The sequence below is a fragment of the Trichomycterus rosablanca genome, chromosome 24 (genome assembly GCF_030014385.1).
Source record: "Trichomycterus rosablanca isolate fTriRos1 chromosome 24, fTriRos1.hap1, whole genome shotgun sequence".
In the NCBI taxonomy this organism is placed as follows: Eukaryota; Metazoa; Chordata; class Actinopteri; order Siluriformes; family Trichomycteridae; genus Trichomycterus; species Trichomycterus rosablanca.
Genome location: NC_086011.1, coordinates 12842507 through 12860718, shown reverse-complemented (window position 1 = coordinate 12860718; position 18212 = coordinate 12842507). Strand labels below are relative to the sequence as shown.

At 40.6% G+C, this 18212-nt stretch overlaps 3 protein-coding genes across 6 annotated transcripts in view; 1 reads left to right on the top strand and 2 right to left on the bottom strand.

The window, feature by feature from the left end:
* cpne1 (copine I) overlaps window positions 1-10957 on the bottom strand; it is a 44446-nt gene extending 33489 nt beyond the window's left edge. For both annotated transcript variants that reach the window (XM_062986209.1, XM_062986207.1), the window contains exon 1: window positions 10869-10957. The gene's annotated coding sequence lies outside the window, so the exon portion shown is untranslated. The remainder of the gene's footprint in view (window positions 1-10868) is intronic.
* utp3 (UTP3 small subunit processome component) overlaps window positions 1-18212 on the top strand; it is a 44517-nt gene that overhangs the window by 12661 nt on the left and 13644 nt on the right. The window contains exons 2-5 of one of the 3 annotated variants that reach the window (XM_062986210.1): window positions 8864-8999; window positions 17796-17883; window positions 17980-18036; window positions 18118-18171. In XM_062986210.1, the coding sequence (XP_062842280.1) occupies window positions 8905-8999; window positions 17796-17883; window positions 17980-18036; window positions 18118-18171 (294 nt within the window). In that variant the 5' untranslated portion in view covers window positions 8864-8904. Of the gene's footprint in view, window positions 1-8863; window positions 9000-16418; window positions 16557-17795; window positions 17884-17979; window positions 18037-18117; window positions 18172-18212 lie in introns of those variants that run through there. The other 2 variants (XM_062986211.1, XM_062986212.1) reach the window with 2 other exon arrangements.
* rbm12 (RNA binding motif protein 12) lies at window positions 1130-10955 on the bottom strand. Its single transcript, XM_062986206.1, has 3 exons — window positions 10869-10955; window positions 5399-5482; window positions 1130-4636 (listed from the first exon to the last, which is right to left on the bottom strand). Exon 3 carries the CDS (start codon window positions 4611-4613, stop codon window positions 1956-1958), a length of 2658 nt encoding a protein of 885 aa, XP_062842276.1. The 5' UTR covers window positions 4614-4636; window positions 5399-5482; window positions 10869-10955; the 3' UTR covers window positions 1130-1955.

Genomic DNA, 18212 nt, shown 5'->3' with positions numbered 1-18212 from the left:
AAAAAAAAAATGCTTTTAAACCAACAGCATTAACCAAACAAGGACATATTGGCTGGTAAACATCTCTGGAAGCTATCACTTAGAATGGTTCAAGACTGAACAGCAAAATCAGAAGTTCAGACTAATAGCATTTAGACTGTATCAGTTTGACAGTGGTAGCCTGATGGGTAGAGCTTTGAGCTATCAATTGGAAGAGTGTTGGTTCAAAATCAGGCTCTGCAGCCACTGTTCGACTCTTAAGCAAGGCTCTTAACCCAGGGCTCCAGGGGTGCTGTACAATGACTGACTGTGCTGTGACCGCAGCTTCCAAATAAGCTGGGATATGCGGAAAAAGAATTTAATTGTACTGTACACTGTACTGTATGTGTATATCAGAGATGTTCACAAGCCACAAAATAGGAGTCCGAGTCAAGTCACGAGTCAATATAATATACACAAAACATGTATTGAAAATGTAGCGTAGAAATAAACAAGTAATACGCAAGTTCAGATAAAAAAACAACAGATTAGCAACTGTATTTTGCCGTTTTACTTAGCGCCTTTACTTTCCTAGTCATTGTGCAAATGAATGTAATTTAAAAGCTTAAACTGATACGCTTTGTTTTCATTGCAAAACAAAAGCGCACGATAAATCACGGCACAGCAGCCAAAATCCAAACACAGCAAAAAAATCTGAACCACTGCTTACCTTAGCTTATGTTCTTCCAGATGCTACTAAATTTATAACTGTGTGTCCCATTAGGAATATAATCCATTATTTTGTAAATGTGCTTATAATTAAAAACCTCCAAACTTTTCCCGGTTGTGAAGTAAAACACGAACTCGTTAGGAAGCCAATCAAGCGTTTCATTGTAAGTCGCTTTGGATAAAAGTGTCTGCTAAATGGCAAAAATTTATGCAAATGATACTCGTGTTTTCATAGCCAACTAAAGCTCGACCTTGGAAAAGCCTTTGACCACTAAAATCATATACCAAAAGATTACACATTATTTAAAAGACTGCTGTGTCACATGTGTAAAACAAAGTCAGCAGAGGAAAAACACACTTTATTGTTCAGTTGTGAGCTGAAAGAGGAAAAGAACAAGAGAAAATGCAATACCTGGTGGATCAGAATTATAGGAATGCCATTTTATTGACAAAATAGTTCAGTCAGGAAAATAATATGTACAACAGCAAATTAACTTTTACACCAAAATAATATAATTGCTTAAAGCTCTTTAAAAAAGCAACAACCCAATGTATATGGCATAGCAAATCATAACCAAAAACAGCACACTGAAGAAAGCACAGTAAAGAGGAAGACTGAAATGCTTTTATATACAAAACATCACATTACTAAACAGTTCTACTTATCCATTTACAGTGAAATGAGGTTAGAGCATTTGGGTATCATGTGTTTCTCAATGGTAAGCTTCATCATGTTACTTCACCCCAGCAGTAAAACACTCACTGACAACACAGACATGTATGTATTTACTACCAATGGCAAACGATGAGCAGAAGTAACATTCTACTTCTGGGCAAACATCATGCATGGCAGCATTAGATGTATAACCCAACACAGAAAGCATAAAACAGAAAACAAAGCATATAAAGAAGTGCAAAATAGCACAAAATTATCAGTCATTGAGAATTAGAGATAGAAATGTACACAAACTCTGCAGCACAGCCATTAGTTTAAAAGATAGCAATTGAGTGTTTGTAAATCTCTTTATGAATGCCATAAAAAACAGTCGCAAATCAGATCCAGGTTCAAACACTTTAGAGCTTAAGAGAAAAAGAAAGACAGACAACAAACCAAGCTTTTAAATAACTGAATCATGCTTTTGAAGGTTCAATTTTCATGTATAATACAATGTCTTAAGAAGAAAAAGGGTCTACAGATGCTCAAAAAAACAATGTGTCCTTTTCTTTCGTCAGACAGGGCTGTCAAAACAGTAAACCCATTTTTATTTTCAACCCATGGTGATCTTTACTTTCCTTGCACCGATAGGCCTTTCATTGAGGTCCATTACAGCAGACATTGCTTCATCGTGAGAATCAAACGCGACCATGGCCTCGCCTGTGGGCAGTCCCTTCTCACTAAACTGCAAGCAAACTGAGCCTGGCAATACCTTATAACCATAGAAAAAATCTAATATTTCATCAACGGTAACTGTAAAGGGCATATTTTGGATTTTTACAATGACTGGCCTCGAGTTTCCAGGACCAGTACTGGACGGTGTATTGGGATTTTCAGGGGACTGTCCATAAGTAGGCTGCGATCCCTCTGAATGGCTTTGATTACCACGGTTTTGACTTGCACCTTTTCTCGATGACCCATTATTAAACGACTGCATGCCCCTTAAGCTCTCTGGTGCTCCGACGAAGGCAGGTGGTGCACCGTTTCCACCGGGTCTGAAACCAGGGGGCTCCAGGAGAGGACCTGGTAGATGCCCTCCGACTAGTGGTGGAGGAACGGGAAGTAAAACATCACCCAATGCTGTACCTAAAGGTGGTATAGGTGGTGGTCCTGCTAGTCCATTACCCGGAGCAAATGGGTTAACAAATGGCGGACCATTTGCAAGGTTCCCCACAGTACTTCTGAGGAAATTAAACTCCTCGCCAGACATTCCAGGGAAAGCATGTGGTGCTTGGACTTGAGCTTGGATGTGGGCTTGCGCTTGGATCTGGGCGTGAGCCTGGGCTTGAGCATGTGCGAGGGAATTGCTTTGAGCTTTCTGTCCTCTCTTTGACTGTGGGGGAGGATTTCTTTCAACCTCTTTCATTTGTTCATATGTGATCAAGTGGACAAAAGCGTCCCTGCCGTTTAACTTTTGCCTGTGTAATCGTTCAGCTTTACGAGCCTCCTCCTCAGTTACAAACTGCACCACAGCTTGGCCGAGACCATTGCCGTTGCCATCGACTAGGACTTTGAGGCTGTCCTCAAACAATTGAAACCCATCCAGAAATAGACGTACATCTTTCTTTGAAACATTATAAGGTATATTTGTTATATGAGCACAGGTTCTGGCCCCTCTTCCTCCATCTCCTGAGCCACCCTTATCCCCCTGGGAGCCCTGCATCTTTTTGCGAATTGCATCTATCTTTTCGAACATGTTTTTCTTTGTGATGGGGTGCACTTGTATAAATCGACTACCCATATACTGCATGTGGCACCCAAGTGCAACTTTATAGTCCATTTCATTTCTAAACTCAACAAAACCTTCCCCTGTGGCTCTGCCATTGGGTCCGTACGCAATATAAATACTGTCTTCGACGATGTCAAGGTTTTTGAAAAATTCAAATATCTGTTTGTTTTCTGCTTCGTACGGGAGGCCCTTTAAATACACGCAGAATTCTTGTTTGTGAGGAGACCGAGACCTGGCACGATCTCGACCAGATGACAAAGGCGAGCTAGCACTTCCACGATGGCGCCGATGGTGCTCGGAGTCGTTACCTACTTTCATATGCTCAGTGTTTAATGTGTGGCTCTCTCTCCACTGTCTTTCTGAAGCAGGAGCTACTTCGACAAACCTCTGGCCCATTACAGCAGTTCGTTTTTGGGCCTCAAAACAATCCTGGGGTGTAAAGAATTTTACCAAAGCCCTGCCGTTGTTCCTGCCTAGATGGTCTCGAAGTAATCGAATACAATCAATACCTAGTCCGTGGAAAATATCAGCTACCTCCATTTCGGTTGTATTGAAGTGAAGGCCTTGGAGCTGTATGAACAACTCGTCAGGATTCATGATTTTCATGAATTCAGCTGATTTTAAATGAGCTGGGATATTAAGGGGATTTAGAGGGTTAAGAAACAATTGATTTGGGTTTCCTAGAGACAGGGGTGGTCCTGGAGCAGCAAGGCCACCAGCCACGGGGCCGACTGGTGGAGGAACACCAGGATTAAATGGTGGGAGAGCGGAGAGGTGTGGCATGTGTGCCATTGGAGGGACTGGGGGTGCTGAGGTAAGTGGGTTAACAGCTTGTACTGGTGGTAAAGTGGACACTGGTGGTGGAACTGGCATGGGTGGCATAGGTGGTATGGTTGGCAAAGTGGGCATGGAGGGTATAGGCGGAGGTACAGTGCTTAGGGAGGACATTGAAGTAGTCATTGTGGACCCAATAGTAAGACTGGGACTGCTGAAATTATTAAAGTTTGGAGGCATGTTTCCAATGGTTGCGGAGGCAAACGTAGGGGTATTTTTGTTGCTTAAAGGCTCATTAACGGAGACGGCCATGGTTGCCGTGGCATTGCTGAACCCTTGTGCAGTGGCTGACATGCCAGCCCTTTCACTCCCTCCGGCAACAGCGGGAGGTCCTGATCTATTGCTATTTCCTGAAGCCACCTCGACGTTACCGGATTCGAAACGTCTACGGCTCAACTCGATCATGTTTTGCATCTCGGTTTTACTGCTGAGCAACAGCGACACTTTAGAACCTTTGATTGTACCCCCTGTGCGCATCATTCCGAGCCTTGCGTCTTCATCTGTTGCGAACACGATAAACGCTTCGCCATGTTCACCCCCTACAATATGCACGCCACCATCTGGAATGGTCAGGCCGGAGAAGAAATGACGGATGTCCATGGTGCCCGCCACAATGGGGAGACCCTGCAAACGGATGACCACAGCCATGCTGAGGTGATATAAACGCACACCTGTAGATGAAAGAAGGCAACGACCATCAGGCTAAGGTAAAAGAAAGGTGAGCAGGACAGTTACAGTAAAGATGCAAGACTCATAGCATGAACAGAACGATAAAATTCATTGTACACAGAGCATCTGAGCAATAACAGCAGAACTAATGTCTTTTACAAACAAAATCAACTCCCAGAAAAGGTTTGGCTTTGCCACACATGCATCTTTAAATATGCAATCATCATTTCAAAAGGAGATCAGCAGAATTAACTCCATGTGAAAAAGCCAAATGTAACCCAGCATTGCTTGTGTACTTTGGACATTATTTGGAAATATCTTTGACACTTTGCTCTTTGCCCTAAATGAACATTTCTCTGATACACCACAGGGATGTTATGAGAGAATATTGAATGTAATATTCAAACAAAAACTAGTAACTGTATCAGGCCAGTGAAAGGCTTCATTTGGTCTGTATCATTTAGCTCTAACCTCACAAATGTTTGGTTTGCAAACGGATACGTTTCATTCAAATGGAAAATAGATAAAACATTCCACATTTCCTTGGTTCATAACCTCCAGAAAAACATGCGAATAGCTCAGCAAACATTCACAGAGGGCGTCTGATTCCAGTATTTTAATTACAACAGTGTGAACAAGATCCTTTAATAATGTAGAAAGCATTTATTCAGATTTAAACATCATTGCGTAGCTCACACAGGAAAAAAAGATAGCATGTACAAAAACAGACTGACACCTAGACTAAAAGCTACCCAGATGCTTACCTGTACAATCAGTGGTGCTTCGTTATTAGTTGTGGACGAAACCCAAGCCAATCTTGAAGTCAATCATTTAAAATCAACGCTTGACTGTAATAAGAGAATAAACGAAGGCAAAACCATCAATGCAAATAGCAAGTTATCCAAGATCGGCCAGTATGCATCTTGTAGTACACTAGTCGGCACCAGCTCCAGATTTAAGCACTGTATTGTAGTTGAGCAATCACTTAGAAAACCAATTACACAGCTGGAAAAGCAGTAGCCTATTTTAAATTAGCATTAACATATCAGTTTAGATCATATCACAAAAATATATATAAAAAATACCATCAGCAAAAAAAGCATGCATGTAAGCAAAATGATTCCATTTTAAAACATGCTACATTTTCAATATCAGTAGTTAAAGCAGAAGAATAGACCACTGAAGTCGTGCGTCATTCTGTAGTCCTCGTTATGCCCATATTTGGAGACCCGGGTCTAAATCAGATTTCCTATGGGAAAAATGAACGGGGTTTTCAAAAAACCGGCTCTAACTTATCCTGTGCTAAATAAACATGTTCAGAACCCTGTACGTTTTGTCCTGTGTACATTTTTCTCCTGTACATCACTGGATCCTCTGAATTACGAGGTTGTTAAAGGGTCGTAATACTAATAATGCTAAACGAAAGCTAATGCTGCTGCGCATTAATTAGACGTCACTGAACTACACCAATCAAATCGACGGAACGAGCGGCTCGCTTTTGGTGAGTACAACCAAAGGTGTAACACCCGACCATCCTCGCTTTCTACTTTAATGTAGCTAACTACTAAAAATATCAACTAAAACTTGTGAATATCACTCCACTGTTACACCGGTGAATCGTGCTGCTTCGTGCGCTTATTTAAGAGGCTTATAAAAAAAAAAAATACAAATAAAATAAATTAAGAGGCTTCAAGTTTAGTGACGTAAATTCAGTGCGCAGTAGCATTAGCTTACATGTAGCAATATTCATATTTTGACTCTTTAACGACTTCATAATTCAGAGGATCCAGTGATAAGACAGAAGAATCTCCATAAAACAAAACGTAACAGCTCTGGAACATTTTTTATGACTACAGGATGCGAGAGAGGCAATTTGTGAAATCTCCATTCATTTTTCCTATTCAAAATTTCTCTTAGACCCGGGTTACCAAATATGGGCATAACAACATGGCGTGGCCTACAAAATGACGACACGACTTCAGTGGTCTATGGGGAAAAAAAAAAACATGATTTCAGACACTATTTCCCAGTTATCCAAGTCTAATTCATTAATATTGGAAAGCAATATAATAAAGTGTGACTGCTTACACTATCTCTGGAACTAGAAAAGTGAAACATCGCCAAATGCAGCGACGTATGTTCAAACATTTTTGTTCAAAAACTGACAGGCAACTTTATACGTCAACCATCATGTTTTCTGTAGGCATTCTAAAGTGGTTCACCCATCACACAGAGCAACAAGAATGACTACTTCTCAACTCAATAATCCTGAAACCTTTAAGTATACAAACACAGCTTACAAACAGATGTGCTGCAACACAATATGTGCCCACAGTGCGTAACATATTTCACTTCGTTGGAGCATAAATACATTTAGTTTCTATTTTACTAGAGCCTTTAAAAACAGCTTGAAGCCATCAAACAGACAACCACTATGGGGTAATTCTGCACCAAAAGAATTTCAATCATCAAGCAAAATACTGTGTTATGTTTTAGAATCCTTTAAAATGTTGCAAATATGTCCTCAGATATGACTCCATACACCATAATTAGATTTTTATATTTATTTTGGCATTTTTCTTTTCTTTGAACACTTGGCAGATTTTCACAGGTATGAAGTCCCATAAAAGATGATGGGAAAACTACAATTTAGGGTAATAAGGCCTCTGACCCTTCAAATAAAACTAGATGCAAGATCAGTAGTGGGTGTTGCTGGTCATTGCTACATATTTTGTAAGCACTGAAGTGTCACTGAATCTAGTTTGTTGTTACACTAAAGTAAACAGAGGGTAAATGGAAAGGTAAATAGTCACCCAGACTATAAACAGTAATGAATACCAGTTTCAAAATTAGAAACGCACAGTAGTTAGTTATGTGGACTATATTCATCGATCAGCCATAACATTAAAACCGCCTCCTTGTTTCTACACTCACTGTCCATTTTATCAGCTTCACTTACCATATAGAAGCACTTTGTAGTTCTACAATTACTGACTGTAGTCTATGTGTTTCTCTGCATGCTTTGTTAGCTCCCTTTTATGCTGTTCTTCAATGGTCAGGATTCTCCCAGGACCACCACAGAGTAGGTATTATTTAGGTGGTGGATCAGTGTATGTTGTGCTGGTATGAGTGGATAAGACACAGCAGTGCTGATGGAGTTTTTAAACACCTCACTGTCACTGCTGGACTGAGAATAGTCCACCAACCAAAAATATCCAGCCAACAGCGCCCCATGGGCAGCGTCCTGTGACCACTGATGAAGGTCTAGAAGATGACCGACTCAAACAGCAGCAATAGATGAGCGATTGTCTCTGACATTTTATCTACAAGGTGGACCAACTAGGTAGGAGGGTCTAATAGAGTGGACAGTGAGTGGACACGGTATTTAAAAACTCCAGCAGCGCTGCTGTGTTTGATCCACTCATACCAGCACAACATACACTAACACACCACCACCGTGTCAGTGTCACTACAGTGCTGAGAATGACCCACCACCTAAATAATACCTGCTCTGTGGTGGTCCTGACCATTGAAGAACAGGGTGAAGGCAGGCTAAAAAAAAGCATGCACAGAAACAAATGGACTACAGTCAGTAATTGTAGAACTACAAAGTGCTTCAATATGGTAAGTGGAGCTGATAAAATGGACAGTGAGTGTAGAAACAAGGAGGTGGTTTTAATGATATGGCTGGTCAGTGTATCTGGGCAGTGGCAGCACAAGAGTTAAGATACTGGACTAGTATCTTCAAAAATTAACGACTGCAAAGTGGCCTTAAGCTTGGAGAAAAAACACTATATGAGGTGCTATAAAACTTTAATAGTAGTAGAAATAGCAATCAAATAGTTGCTGATTCAAGCCCTACGACCAGCAAGATGCCAATTTTAGGCAACTAAGCAAGACAAATAACACTTAATTGCCTGACTGTATTCGACCAGTTTTCACTTTGGATGAAAGCATTTGCAAAATGTAAAAGGGTCTGGTGCTCTGGCAAGCTTTGGTGTAGTATTTAACGTCTTTCTTTTATTCTGTATGGCACCAGCAGCACCTAGCGCTGATAAACCAAGCTGAAACACAGTCTGTATCTTTTATATAAATAGGGTCAAACAGATAATTTAATACATTTCCACAGTGCAGACTGTAATGACATGTTAACTAAGAAAGACTGTTTAAATGTATTTATTTATTTATATTTTTGATTATGCATTTTCTCCCTTTCTCCCGACTTTTAGTGTATCCAATTACCCAATTTCCTCAGGCTTCCTCTCTACTGATGCCAATCCCCACCCTGATTGATGAGAGCAAGACCGACACACGCCCCCTCCGACATGTGTGCAGCAGCCGACTGCATCTTTTCACCTGCACGAGGTGAGTTCATATGCGGATCAGCTTCGTGTACGGAGAGCCACACCCTGTCCACATTATCCCTTGACTCCGTGCAAGCGCCATCAATCAGTCGGCAGAGGTCGTAATTGCATCAGTTATGAGGTCCCTATCCGGCTCCCACCCTGTATGAACAACAGCCAATCGTCGTTCACGTAGGCGCCCAATTCAACCGACGAGTTCGAAATGTCAGCTCTGGTGTGCTAGCGTGTTTTACCGCTGCGCCACCTGAGTGCCATGTTTACATTTATTTAAAAGCATCTGTATCCCCTCTACTAGACAGGCAGTAAAGGTAACTAGCTGGCTGTGTTATCCAACAATAACATCAATTGATAGGTATGACAGGTCAAGATTATTGTTAAAGTAAATTGTAAAACAGGCTGCCTTTTAAAGCCGCTCAGGTGGCGCAGCGGTAAAAACACACGTTGCAACCGGAGCTGGATCCCGAATACATCGTATCGAATCCAGCTCTGCCTTACCGGTCGAGGCTCTGCGGCTATATAAACAACGATTGGCCTGTTGTTCAAGATGGGAGGGACTAAGGCCGGATGTGGGTCCCTCTCTGTCAGAATGGTGCAATTATGACCTCTGCTGGCCCTAAACAGAGATGAGGAAGGAGCGCTCTTAGGGTGTGTCTCTCCGCACGCAACGCTAGGTGGCACAACACTCATCAATGTGTGGGCGGCAAAAATGCATCCAGCTGCCGCCCATGTTTTGGAGGGGATATGGGTTAGCTTCGGTGTCCTCGGTCAAGGCAGAGATCGGCATAGGCAGAGAGGAAGCACGATGCAATTGGGCAAAAATTCGACACGCTAAAGGAGGAGAAAACGCATATTTAAATAAATAAATAAAAATAAAAGCTGCCTTTTTAGCTGTATAATACCGTATATCCTTCAGTAATCCGAAAAATACTTAAACCATGACTTTGGCTATATTACTATATCTGCCAAGGTACCATCCGTGAAAGACGTGCCAAATGCAAATGAATAAACAATTAAAGGGTAGTTAGGGAGTTGTGGAATTTTGCTATATTTGCAACTTCTGTTTAAGTAACTTTAATACTCCATATTTTGTTTATTTAATGATGTTCTGCTATTTTGTTTAAACAACTTCTAGTAATTCAAATGAAACAGAAAAATTGCATTTCGAGTGGCATAAACAAGTTCTATAAAAGCCAAAACACCCAAATTCAAGCAAAACACATAGACAAAATGACCTGTGCTTTACAACAGCTGTGCACAGTTACCACATCCATAAAACTGCTAAAATGTTATAGCAACCAGACTGTCCGTACAAAAACACTAAACATGGCATCAATACCAAACCCATATGCACAGGAACATAGACCCAAATCACTGAGCTCTCTGAGGCCTTCAAAACAAAGAAAGAGTCCAAATAAACAGAAAAGCTAGAAAATAAAAAGAAACAAGGTCTTAATCTTTACACAGAAAGCTTAGCGTACAGAAACATTTAAGTTGGTAGATATTTGATAACATAATAAACACATGGCAGAAATGCCAGTCAAAGCGCAGCTAGAGCAGCAGAGATGACAAAATGGCGAATTCACTTAAACAACAGCTAATGCTACAGCCACCGAATTACCCACAAACTGCGTGTTTACTTTGCACCAAAAACACGCACAACCTCACCACACACCAGATAATGCATTAAAAATAAAGCGACTCCATGTTTTATCTGCACTCTTTGGACAAACGTCCCTTTTAAAGCAAATGTGTAAATCTAACCATTAGTCCTACCGAGCCCGGACATTTCAGTTTCAATTCAAATTCATCAGCAGACTTGTGTTTTTCTAAAGTGCAAACACTCTGAGCTTCGTTACTCTGCATATCTTACCGATTATATCTGTCTTAACAGATTTAGTGTTTCTTTGTTTGTTTTTAATAGACGAGCTCTCCTCTGTGCGTGTGCTCTTCCGCCGCCTGCACAATCATTTCAGAGTGAAGCGGAGCAGCGGTGACGAGCATGCGCACATGCACGCGCGTACACACGCACGCGCATATACGCGCGCACGCACACAGGGTTTCTCGTCTCGCTGAATTTATTCAATATCTGTTTTACCACCACTTTAAAAAGGTCCTGGGTTCGATCCCCAGGTGGAGTTTGCATGTTCTCTTTTATTTGATTGCAGACAGGATGAACCCGAGATATTTCATGTTTTATCTGCTCAACTTCATTTCATTTATTAATATACATCTATTCCTGTATTTCAGAAGATAGAAGAAGATATACGGTACTTTATTTGTCATATATACATATACAGGTGTACAGTACAATAAATTCTTTCTTCGCATATTGTTTGGGAGTTGGGGTCAGAGCGCAGGGTCAGCCAGGGTCAGCCATTGTAGCGCAGGGTCAGCCATCTGCCCCTGGAGCAGACAGGGCTCAAGGACCCAACAGTGGCTGCATGTCAGAGCCTGGATTTGAACCGCCAATCTTCCGGTTGATGGCCCAAAGCTCTACCCACTAGGCTACCACTGTCCCACTGTTTCAGGCCTGCAACACAGGCTAGTGAGGTGAAAAAACTAAACAATTATGTGATTCCAAACAGGTGATTGTAATCATGGTTTGGTACAAAAGCAGCATCCAGGAAAGGCTGAGTCTTTGATGAGCAAAGATTTTGTCCAGTTTGTCAACAAATGTGTGAGAAAATGATTGAAATGTTTAAAAACAATTAACCTCAAAGAAAGATTGGAAGGGATTTGCATATTTCTCCCTCTACAGTGCATAATATCATTAAATCATTCAAGGAATTAGGAGAAATGTCAGTGCATAAAGGCCAGGGGCACAAGCTTAAGATGAACGCCCATCATCTTCGATCCCTCAGACGGCACTACATCAAGAACCGCCACTCAACAATAGCTGATATAACCACATGGGTGAGGGATTACTTTGGCAAACCTTTGTCAAGCACTACAATACAGAGTTACATGCACAAATGCCACTTAAAACTTTACTGTGCAAAAAAGAAGCCTCATGTTAACCATGTCCAGAAGCAGTGTCAACTTTTCTGGGCACGGAGGCATCTAGGATGGACCATCACACAGTGGAAACATGTATTGTGGTCAGATGAATCAGCATTCCAGGTCTTTTTTGGAAAAAAATGGACACCGTGTGCTCCGGACCAAAGACGAAAAAAACCATCCAGAGTGTTATCAGCAACAAGCTAGGGTCTGTCATGGTATGGGGCTGTGTCAGTGCCCTTGGCAAAGGTCATTTACACTTCTGTGATGGCAGCATTAATGCAGAAAAACAGATCTTAGAGCAACATATGCTGCATAACACATAAGAGGTCATCTTTTCCAGGGAAGTCCATGCATTTTTGAAAAAGACAACGCAAAACCACATGCTGCACACACATATATATACACACACTGATCAGCCATAACATTAAAACCACCTCTACTCTCACTGTCCATTTTATCAGCTCCACTTTCCAGCAGTAAGCACTTAGAAGCACTTTGTAGTTCTACAATTACTGACTGTAGTCCATCTGTTTCTCTGCATACTTTGCTAGCCCCCTTTCATGCTGTTCTTTAATGGTCAGGACTCTCCCAGGACCACTACAGAACAGGTATTTTTTGGGTGGTGAATCATTCAGAGCACTGCGATGATACTGACATGGTGGTGGTGTGTTAGTGTGTGTTGTGCTGGTATGAGTGAATCAGACACAGCAGTGCTGATGGAGTTTTTAAACATCTCACTGCTGCCTTCAAGACGACATATTTTCCAGAGACATCCATGCATTTTTCACAAGACAATGCAAAACCACATGCTGCATACATTACAAAGGCATGGCTGCATAAACTACATAAATGTGTGAAAAAAATGGCAGTTTTGTATCATGTAGGTTCCATTAATATTTAGAACTTGTAGCACAATGCTTCTATTGAGAAGTTAGGCTATACATTAACATCTCTAACTAGATGGTGATAGCAATGTTATAAGTCACAGGTGGACTTGATGGGGTGTGGGTGGGTCATGGCTGAAAAAGCTGGGAAAAATGACTGATTGCCATTGTAAAAAAAAAATATTGTGGTGCCCTCACAATAGGATAAACTTGACATTTCATACAGGTGCCTTTCTTGCAATAAATTATGCTGATGTGCCCTTTTCCAGCAAAGAAAATTTGTCTTAACGGGTGCCCTTCCAATAGAAAAGGGTGCTGTTATAAAGTGTATTCTATGCCTCCGTTATTTGACAGCATCCCAAAGGATGCCCTTTCCAGTAGAGAAAATGAAATTCAGTCTTTCTAACAGTGTGCCCTCTAGGGCAGGCTTTCCCCAAGTGGGTGCTGTGACGACAGTTTTGATAAGCTCTACCATCTCAAGTCACTAAAAGGGCATAAAAAAATGACAAATTTGCAGACAAATCTGTTAGAGATATGTGTCAGTTTTATGATGTGGAGAAAGAAAATCTTGTCACCAAACACAAGGTACTCCACTTATCATCAAAGCTGTGTTAAGGTATATATATATATATATATATATATATATATATATATATATATATATATATATATATATATATATATATATATACTGTATATATATATATATATATATATATATTGTTTGTGCATTTTTCCCTTTTCTCCCAACTTTTAGCATATCCAATTACCCAATTGCATTATGCCTTCTCTCAACTCATGCCAATCCCCACCCTGATTGAGGAGAGTGAGACTGACACACCCCTCCGACATGTGTGCAGTAGCCGACTGCATCTTTTTTCACATGCACAAGTACACCTGCACACGAGTTCATATGCGGATCAGCTTTGTGTACTGAGAGCCACACCCTAAATAACACATTATTCCTCTACTCTGTGCAGAAGCCATCAATCAGCAAGCAGAGGTCGTATTTGCTTCAGTTATAAGGTCCCTATCCGGTTCCCACTCTGTATGAACAACAGCCAATAATTTTTCATGTAGGCTCCCAGCCCAGCCGGATGGACAAGTTTGAAATGTCAGCTCTGGTGTGCTTGCATGTTTTTTTTGTGTCCAGTGTTTCCTGGTTAATAGTATCTGTGGCCCTGTCTATGTAACATGCCCACCTGCCGTGTCCCAGTTGGCCACAGCTGAGGTGGAGAGCCAGACTGATGGAAAGTGCACTTCTCTTTAATCTTGCATTCTCTGCGGGCGCCCAGGTGGCGCTGCGGGATAATCCGCTAGCACACCTGCGCTGGGATTTTGAACTCTCGCTTTCGAACCTCAGCTTTGCTACCTGTCGGCTGAGCATTTAATCACATAATCACTGGTCTGTCTTCAACGCTGTGTAAGAACCTTGTAGCCCGAGGCGCCTGTACAGAAAGTGGTGGAGTATGGAAATCAGTGTGGGGCTCTCCACACTTAAATACTGGCCTCACGCGCGAATTTACAAAATGTGTGGGCAAATAAGAAAAGGTCTGTGGACTGAGCACGCCTTGGCGGGCAAAAATTTACTCCTGGGATTTGACCGGAGTCTCCAGAAGCGGAAGATGAATTGACTACGCTGAATTGGGAGAAAAGGGAAAAAATGCATTAAAAAACAGTAAAAAAAAAAAAAAAGCATTCTCTGCACCTAATCAAGCATTACTTGTTTAGTATATAGTTTAGTATGTACAGCTACTGAAAATAAGAGTTTTGTCCTAATATTTTATTATGTACATGATGCTCTGTGCACTGCCAAGAGCAATGCTTATAATCAGAATATTTAGAGACAAAGTCGTCTTAATCAACAGCGAGTGCCCAAAGACATTAAAGTACAATAGACCCTTGACTTACGAATTTAATTGGTTCCGAAGGGCTGTTCTTAAGTCAAAATGTTCGTTAGTTAAACCTATTTCTCCCATAAGAAATAATGTAAATATTATTAATCCGTGCCAGACCTCCCAAACCACCCCCTTACCTAACCTTTCTAATGTCTTAAATGCTCTTTTTTGTTATAAATACAAGTATATTTGCCCTTAAATCTTAAATTATAGAGTAGACATTACAGTAATAAACAATAATAAACAACAATACACAGTAGTACTGTACATAAACACATATCACATTTCAGTACAACCATACACCATAATACATTGTATCTACCAGAAACAACAATAACTCTCATATTTCTCTTTTATTTCCTTCTTTATTTCAATTGCGTTGTACTTTGTAGGTGTAATTTCACGAAAGAAGGAATAGTTTACTCCGCGATTTCCTTCTTCTCTCTCACTCACTGTCCCCTCTGTCTGATACACAGTAACAGGAGTACTGGCAGGAGTAAATATACAACTACAAAGAACTGCGCTTTCCCTGCACCTTCTCTGGGGATTTTAATATAGAATTTTACAAAATATAAAGAAAACACTGGAAAAACATCGTCCGCTGTCCGAATGTTCGCTCACTGTATATACTGTATATATAGAGAGAGAGAGACAGTAGAAGTCAACTTGTTCGTGACGTCACGTGTTTCGCGAATTTCGGTTCGTAATCCGAAATTTGTTCGTACCTTAAGTTGAAAAAGATCGCTCGTAACCCAAAATGTTCTTAGGGTAAACCATTCGTAACTCAAGGGTCTACTGCAGGGGTGTCAAACTCAAGGCCCGCAGCCAAATCCGGCCCGCCACGTCATTTTATGTGGCCCGCGAGAGCTTAAAAGACGTATGATTGTAGTGATGGTTCAAGTAGTTACAGAGACGTACTTATAATTTAATGGGACACCTGCAAATAAAACCCACATAACTGTATTTTGGAGGGAGCTGTCTGTCTGTCTGTCTGTCTGTCTGTCTAGCTGAGAAAGGGGGAAAAAACTCTAAGCAAGGGCAGAACAATTGTCTTAAAATATACTGTAAAATCGTACATGAACTGCAGTTCCCACAATGCATGCCGATTTTGTGACCTGCAAAGTGACCACATCCCACCACTAGATGATGTTGAGAAATATTTACAAATAATCCCAAAACTTACAATAAGAGAAAACTGAAGCAGGAGGTAATTTAATGAAAGATGGATAATAAAGTTTGTGCTTCAAGAAGAAAAACCGGTCCGTCTCTTGTTATGAGGCCATGTCTGTGGTAAAGGAGTACAATATAAATGTAGATATACATTATAAATATACGGTATAAATTGACATTTTGACACCAAACACAGAATTTAGCCTCCAAGAAAAACAACAAATTGTCCAAGACACTGCAATCACAGCTGGATACATTACAATCGGCCCTTTGAGGGCCACCATAATGCTGATATGGCCCACGGTGAAAATGAGTTTGACACCCCTGGTCTACTGTAATTTAAACCCTGACGTGTTGGGATGGTGGCGCTATTACCACATTTTGTACTTAATTCGCTTTTATGCGACTTTTATTTTGAAACAGTGAGTTCTAAACCGGAAATTTTCAGTGTAAACGCATGTAGGTAAACTCGTGGGTGATTTTAATCCTGAGTTTTGTAAAACATCGTTTTATTTTATCATTTAATATTAGTTCCAGTTTATGCTGAAAACCATTAAGCTGTTAACTATTGTAAGGACCTGAGTGCAGCATGGTTCGAGCCAAGCGGTATGTATTTATTTAATTTACTTGTAATGATAATATCACAGATAGTAATTTAAAACGTGCCTGTCTCTTTATTTAATACTTTTAACGTATGTTTACACTGTTTCACACATGTTTTACTGTCTTGAGTATAGACTAAAGTAATACATTCACTCATATACTGTACAGATAAAAAGAATTGCATATGAATGTGATTTAATTGCATTATTCATTGTTCGAGGTCTATAACACAAATTAACCATATATTCTCATATTGTGTAGTTGTCATTTTCTGCATATATATATATATATATATATATTTAATAGTTTGTGTGTGTATATGTATATACACTGATCAACCATAACATTAAAACCACCTCCTTGTTTCCACACACACACTGTCCATTTTATCAGCCCCACTTACTATATAGAAGCACTTTGTAGTTCTACAATTACTGACTGTAATCCATCTGTTTCTCTGCATGCTTTGTTAGCCCCCTTTCATGCTGTTCTTCAATGGTCAGGACCACTACAGATCAGGTATTATTTGGGTGGTGGATCATTCTCAGCACTGCAGTGACACTGACATGGTGGTGGTGTGTTAGTGTGTGTTGTGCTGGTATGAGTGGATAAGACAGCGGCGCTGCTGGAGTTTTTAAACACCTCACTGTCACTGCTGGACTGAGAATAGTCCACCAGCCAGCAGCGCCCTGTGACCACTGATCTAGAAGATGACCGACTCAAACAGCAGCAATAGATGAGCGATCTTCTCTGACTTTACGTCTACAAGGTGGACCAACTAGGTAGGAGTGTCTAATAGAGTGGACAGTGAGTGGACACGGTGTGTAAAAACTCCAGCAGCGCTGCTGTGTCTGATCCACTCATATCAGCAGAACACACTAACACACCACCACCATGTCAGTGTCACTGCAGTGCTGAGAATAATCCACCACCTAAATATACCTGCTCTGTGGTGGTCCTGTGGGGGTCCTGACCATTTAAGAACAGGGTGAAAGCAGTCTAAAAAAGTTATGTAGAGAAACAGATGGACTACAGTCAGTAATTGTGGAACTACACAGTGCATCTATATGGTAAGTGGAGCTGATAAAATGGACAGTGAGTGTAGAAACAAGGAGGTGGTTTTAATGTTATGGCTGATCTGTGTATATACAAAGCAAATCATGATACAGTGGGTTGGCATGCTACTTTATTAAACTTTTTGGAGCTGTGTTAAACTGTATGTTCTTCTTTTTCCCCTGTTAGGGTAGTGCGAAGGCCCAAAACAAAAAAAGTAGATGACTATGACAGTGATGATCCTGCCAGCTATAAGAATGAAGCAATTCCAGATAAAGTAATAAGCTTCCAGTTGTCCTACAGGATTTTGTTTCCTTTTACATTTTGACAGCTTGATGTAACATGATTGTCTGCTTTGTGTTTTCCACATCAGAAATCATCCAATTTTGTGGAGGATAAAATAGAAGAATTCCACAGTAAAAAAATCTCGGTTGGTTATTAATCTTATAGCGGATTTTTTTCATTAATATTCACTTAACGTCAGTATTACTCAAGTGCTTTTTTTCTGTAGAATCTTCTGGCTCATGGGGTGCAAGAAGACAGTGAACAAGATGATGCAGATGAGGTAATAACAATTTTAAATTCCAAGCACTAAAAACTTAATGT